The following is a 6000-nucleotide window of genomic DNA, read 5'->3' as shown; positions in this document are numbered from 1 at the left end:
CAGAAACGAACTCCACTATAGTTATCCCCAATCTCAGGATTTCCAGTACGAAGGATCAACTCCCTGGTGTCATCCAAGGTTAGAACTTCTGCGCCAATAGATAATCTTTCAGGCTTTGTTGATTGATGTTTGTGGGTTTTATAATTGTAAGAAAACTAATGATTGAAATAACTTCATTTTCTGGTGTTCTCATGATGTCAGTGTTTAGGGAGGTGAAATGGGGAAGGCTCTGTTCCGTAAGGCTGCCCTATTTACCGTAGTATTCTGTGCCTTTGCTAGGGCTGCAGTAAGCGACAACCTTGCAGTGGGCTATTACAAATATGTTTGTCCAGCGGCGGAACCCATTGTGTTTGCGGTGGTTAGCAGCGCATTCCATACCTCTCCTGAAATAGCCGCTAAGCTTATACGTTTGCATTTCCAAGATTATTTTGACAGGGTCGGTGTCTGAGTTACTTTTTATAATGTACTCCTATGAGCTATTACAATTTAAATGCTTTTGAAATACTGAATTGGAGCTTCTTCACTTTCAGGGATGCGATGGTTCCGTTCTCATCGGCTCCATAGCCGGCCAGTTCGTAGCCGAGAAAGACTCTCCAGCTAACAATCCGAGTCTCGGAGGATTCGACGTGATTGACAACGCCAAATCACTATTAGAGAAGACTGCCCAAAGAAGGTCTCTTGTGCAGACATTCTCGCATTTGCGACTAGAGACAGTGCATTGCTGGTATTCTTCTTAAACTTCATATATGTAACAACCACTAAACTAAGTTTAGCATAGCACGACAACAGTGCTCAATGTTTCTAATAATGCATTATAACTGATTGCAGGAATCGCCCACTGGATATCCCCTCTGGTGGGATGTTCCGGCTGGAAGGAAGGATGGAAATATTTCACTAGCTTCCCATATTCCGGGTAATCTGCCTACACCTACCTTCAATGTAACCCAGCTAACTCAGATATTTGCAACCAAAGGTCTATCCCAGGACGAGATAGTTACATTGTCAGAGGTATTCTCAGACCTGCAAATCATCAATGTGTCAATGCTTGTTGATTACAATAATGGTTGAGCAGAAGCATATTTCGAGTATAATCATGTTTGTGTTGTTTGGGCGAATGCAGGAGCACACACAATTGGTGTCTCTCACTGTACTTCATTCGTCAGCAGGCTCTACAATTTCAACGGCACGAATGCCACAGACCCGTCCCTTGACCCGTGGTATGGTCAGATACTGAAGCAAAGGTGTCCCCAAGGCAGCCCCAGCAACGCCAACACGACCGTGGTCATGGATCCTCAAACGCCACTCATCCTGACAACTTGTATTACAACGACGTTATAGCTAACCATGGTCTGTTTACATCCTACGCAACTCTGCTTACAAATCCAAGCACCAAATCCAGCGTCTTTGGAAATTCGGGCTCTTATAACCTGGTAGCTTGGCAGCAAAAGTTTGCTGCTGCAATGATAAAAATGGGAGAGATTAGCGTATGGACTGGCACCCAGGGAGGAGTCCACGCCAACTGTAGAGTTGCCAACAGTTAATGAGATTGGAAATTTCAGTTTCGTTTGCTTGAGTTTTGGAATATTATCTTCAATTCGAAATGCGGTTGCTATTCTCCACGAATAAATTATATGTTCTTTTTTGTTTCCCTGTTGGGAATTTTATGTTTAATTCCAAAACAAAATAATAGAGAACAATGCTCTGTTTTTGCATAAGGAAGCTAATATTGTTCGCTTAAGAAGAATAGAGTTTCAAACACTCATAAAAACATAAAAACATTGTATTCATAATAAGACAACCTGTTACAGACTTCTTCCTCTCACAGAGGGATCTACACAAAAACACTTTGGTTCCTCACACAAAAAAAATTACTCTGTCTTCTTGCAAATTTACTCTGTTTCAGCAATAAATTTTTACACTACTGTGTGTCAAAATAAAACATACATTTACTGTTGTAAAAATCTCTTCTACATTTGCTGGAGTATTACATTTCATATTAACCAACAAAGAAAAAAACTTTCCGGCATACAAATTTTCTTACATTGTTGTGTAACTTTACTCACACACGTGCTTTCCTTGCATTTTCATATTCTCAAATCAAACTGCTGTAAAAATTCATCTTTTCATTGGTTGCTGCGAGTTTTTACATAATATTGGATATGCAATGAACAACACTACAAAATAAAACATAACAAATGCGTTTTTACTATGCCCATACTACTCCAAAATAAAAATAAAAAAGATTAAAATTAAAACATTTCACCTACAATTTATGAATCGTAAATCACATTAATTGTTTTACTGGCAATCAAAATCAAAAACTTCACGTCAACTCCATGGTGCTGCAGCCCTGTACATTCAATTGTTGACTTCCATCGAACGGCTCCAAACCAAGCTTTCAATCAAACGACTGCAATCAATATCGTGCGGCCTCTTCATACCGAACTTTATGCTCCGATGAAAAGTTGTTTTGGAAAACGTACTGAGGACATGCGTCAGATGGTGATTGTATCGTTGCCCCTCCAGAGAATACCACTAACTCGTGAAAGGCGGTGCGATAAAACAGGTGGTTTGGCAAAAGGTTTACGGTCGCTGCAGTTGGAATTAATACTTAAACACTCCCCTTTTAATTTCAACTGCTAGGTTATCAGTGATACCCAAACATTTCTTCAAAAATTCAAAGCTTTTTTGTCCCAAAGGTTTGGTTAGAATATCTGCAACTTGCTCCTGAGTTCTGCAATGTTGTAAAACAATTTCTCTATTGTTTACCAATTCCCGGATGTAATGAAACTTTGTGTCAAGGTGTTTCGTTCTCTTATGAAACACAGAATTGTTGGATAATGCAATAGCTGAGCTATTGTCACAAAAAATCACAGTTTCTTTTGCCTGCTCTTAGCATAAGCTCCTTAACATCCTTCTCATCCAAGCTACTTGACATGCTGCTGTTGTAGCTGCCACATATTCTGCTTCTGCTGTAGATAATACTACAATAGGATGCTTTTTAAAAGCCCATGAAATGGCTCCTGAACCCATGTGAAAAACATAACCGGATGTGCTTTTTTGATCATCTACACTTCCAGCCCAATCACTATCAGTATATCCAATTAAATCTGAACATTCTGAAGTAGTATACAAAATGCCAAATCTTTTTGTACCTTTAACATACCTCAGAATCCTTTTTGTTGCCTGCCAATGTGCTTCTTTTGGCCTCTCCATGAATCTCGAAATTAAACTAACAACATACATTATATCCGGCCTAGTTGCAGTTAAATACATGAGGCTGCCAACTATGCTCTTATACAAACAAGGATCAAAATCCTTGCTGATGTCCTCTTTGTTGAGTTTTAATCCTATAACTGTGGTAGTGATTGTTGCCTTGCTCTCCTGCATATTAAATCTTTCCATCACTTCATTAACATATTTTTCCTGTGAGATAAAAATCCCATTTCCACTTTGTTCTACTTATATTCCTAAGAAGTACCTCAGCAAACCCATGTCAGTCATTTCAAATTCTTCTTTCATGACTGTTGTGAAATTTTCCATAAGATAATCATCATTAGCTGTCAAAATAACATTATCAACATATAACACAACAATTATTAATTTACCATCCTTTTCTTCGATGTAGAGGGTGGGTTCTCCCTCACATTTTTCAAATCCATTTTCCAGTAGATAGGAATCTATCCTACTGTACCATGCTCTTGGTGCTTGCTTCAGCCCATAAAGAGCTTTCTTCAATCTGCACACTTTGTGCTCTTGGCCTTTCTTTTGATAGCCTGGAGGTTGTTCAATGTAAACCTCTTCCATTAACACTTCATTTAGGAATGCTCACTTCACATCCATTTGGTAAACTTTCCACTTGTTTTGTGCTACTATGGACAGCACTGCTCTCACGGTTTCCATTCTAGCAATCGGTGCAAATGTTTCTTCATAGCCTCTCCCATATCGCTGCTTATATCCTTTGACAACCAGTCTTACCTTGTGTCTTTCTATTTTGACTTCAGCATTACTCTTGGTCTTGTAAATCCATTTGACTCCAATGACTTCCTTTCTCTTTGGTAGTTCAACTAAATCCCATGTCTTGTTTCTTTCTATGGCATTGATTTCCTCATCCATAGCTTCTATCCATTTCTTATCCTTAATTGCTTCTTCGAAATGAATAGGGTCATCAACATGACAATATAAAGCAAACAAAGAGTTCATACCTTCATTTGCTGCCTCTTGTTCATAAATATCGCTTAAATTTCTGAACTTCTTACCTCTTTCGTTTGGTGTACAAGTGCTTGAAGAAGCACTTGAATTTCCTCCTTGTAGTGTGCTTGTAGAAGCACTTTCATTTCTCCTCAAGGTAGTCTCTTGCTGTCCTTGTGTTGGTGCTGCTGTATGGGGATGCATTTCAGCTATCTCCTCATCATCTACATCATGTGACAATACGCTTTTAACATTCATTGTCTTCTTTATGGTTCCATCCCAAGCTTCCTCCTCAATGAACTGAACATCTCTACTCACAATGAGCTTCTTGGTGGATGGGTTATAGAACCTGTAAGCTTTGGACTCCTCACTGTATCCAATGAATATACATTTCTCCCCTTTGCTGTCCAACTTCTTTCTTACCTTATCTGGAATGTGTGCATAAGCCACACATCCAAAAACTTTCATGTGGGTGACACCTTGCTTTCTTCCACTCCATGCTTCTTCCGACACTTTGTTCATCATTGCTTTTGTAGGGCATCTATTTAAAATTTACGCTGCATAGTGTACATCTTCAGCCCAATAATCGTTTGGCAAATGCTTTGCCTTTAGCATACTCCTCGCCATATCCATGATTGTCCTATTCTTCCTTTCAACAACTGCATTTTGTTGTGGGGTGTACCTAGCTGTAAATTGCTTATGAATTCCATTTTCTCTACAAAAATGTAGAAATTCCATGGAGATATACTCACCTCCTCTATCAGTTCTCAGAACTTTAATATGTAGCCCGCTTTGATTTTCTACAAGTGCCTTGAAATTGCAGAATCTTTCAAACACTTCACTTTTGTTCTTCAGGAAATAAACCCAAGTTTTTCTTGTAAAATCATCAATAAATGTTAATATGTAGTGGCTGCCTACAAGTGATGGAGTTTGCATTGGTCTACATAAATCTGAGTGGACAATCTCTAAGGGTGCTTTTGCCCTTGTGCTTTTCCCTAATGGAAAATTTTCTCTGTGTTGTTTCCCCAACATGCAACCTTAACAAAGGCTGTCTAGTTTCTCTATCAATGGTAATCCTCTTACCATTTCTTTTCTACTCAACAAATTAAGACCTCCAAAGTTAAGATGTCCAAATCCCAAGTGCCACAACTAATTTTCATATTTTGGTTCACTTTGGAAAGCCTCTTGAGTCACTGTTGCAATTACTTCTTTATTTTTCAAATCTTCTTTCATCCTGAGAGGGAACATCCTGTTCCTTGTCATCTTCACTTCAGCAATACATTGTTTGCTAGGTGCTCTATCCATGATGGTGCATACGTAATTCACAAAGAAAACATTGTAACCCTTTTGAACAAGCTGTCTAATACTTAAAAGGTTACATTTCATTCCAGAAACATAATAAACATTTGCCATGGTTTTCTTTTCACCTTTCTTTGTTAAGACATTTACTTCTCCTTTTCCCATAACAGAAACTTTATTATCAGTCCCTAGTGTGACTTGTGACTTTACATTCTGATCTAACATAGAAAACATGGCTATGTTTCCTGTCATATTGTTGCTGCAACTGGAGTCTCGGAACCATACATCCTCACTCTTTTCTTCAGCCATATTACAAGCTAAAAACAAATTGTTTTGGCTGATATTTTCTCTAGTGAAATTTGCACTAGTTCTATTACTCATATCATGTTGTTTCTTCTTACATTCATTTGCATAATGCCCATATTTTTTACAATAGTAACATTGGATATTGGATTTTTCATACATTTGTTCTTGAGCATGATGTTTTCCACTTTGTTGGCTACTTCCTTG

General features: G+C 38.4%; 1 protein-coding gene across 1 annotated transcript in view; it reads left to right on the top strand.

Moving 5' to 3' along the window:
* The first annotated feature begins 217 nt into the window (after nucleotides 1–217).
* Nucleotides 218–6000, top strand: part of LOC149236560 (uncharacterized) — a 62431-nt gene continuing 56648 nt past the window's right edge. Inside the window, exons 1-4 of the mRNA XM_089368954.1 lie at nucleotides 218–436; nucleotides 531–713; nucleotides 829–1008; nucleotides 1121–1222. Coding sequence (XP_089225080.1) covers nucleotides 218–436; nucleotides 531–713; nucleotides 829–1008; nucleotides 1121–1222 — 684 coding nt within the window. The remainder of the gene's footprint in view (nucleotides 437–530; nucleotides 714–828; nucleotides 1009–1120; nucleotides 1223–6000) is intronic.

The sequence above is a fragment of the Pinus tabuliformis genome, chromosome 8 (assembly GCF_031772625.1).
Source record: "Pinus tabuliformis cultivar Carrire ecotype Pingquan chromosome 8, CPIR1, whole genome shotgun sequence".
Classification (NCBI taxonomy): domain Eukaryota; kingdom Viridiplantae; phylum Streptophyta; class Pinopsida; order Pinales; family Pinaceae; genus Pinus; species Pinus tabuliformis.
Note: the sequence above shows the minus strand (reverse complement) of the source record. Positions and strands in the feature narration are given on the sequence as shown.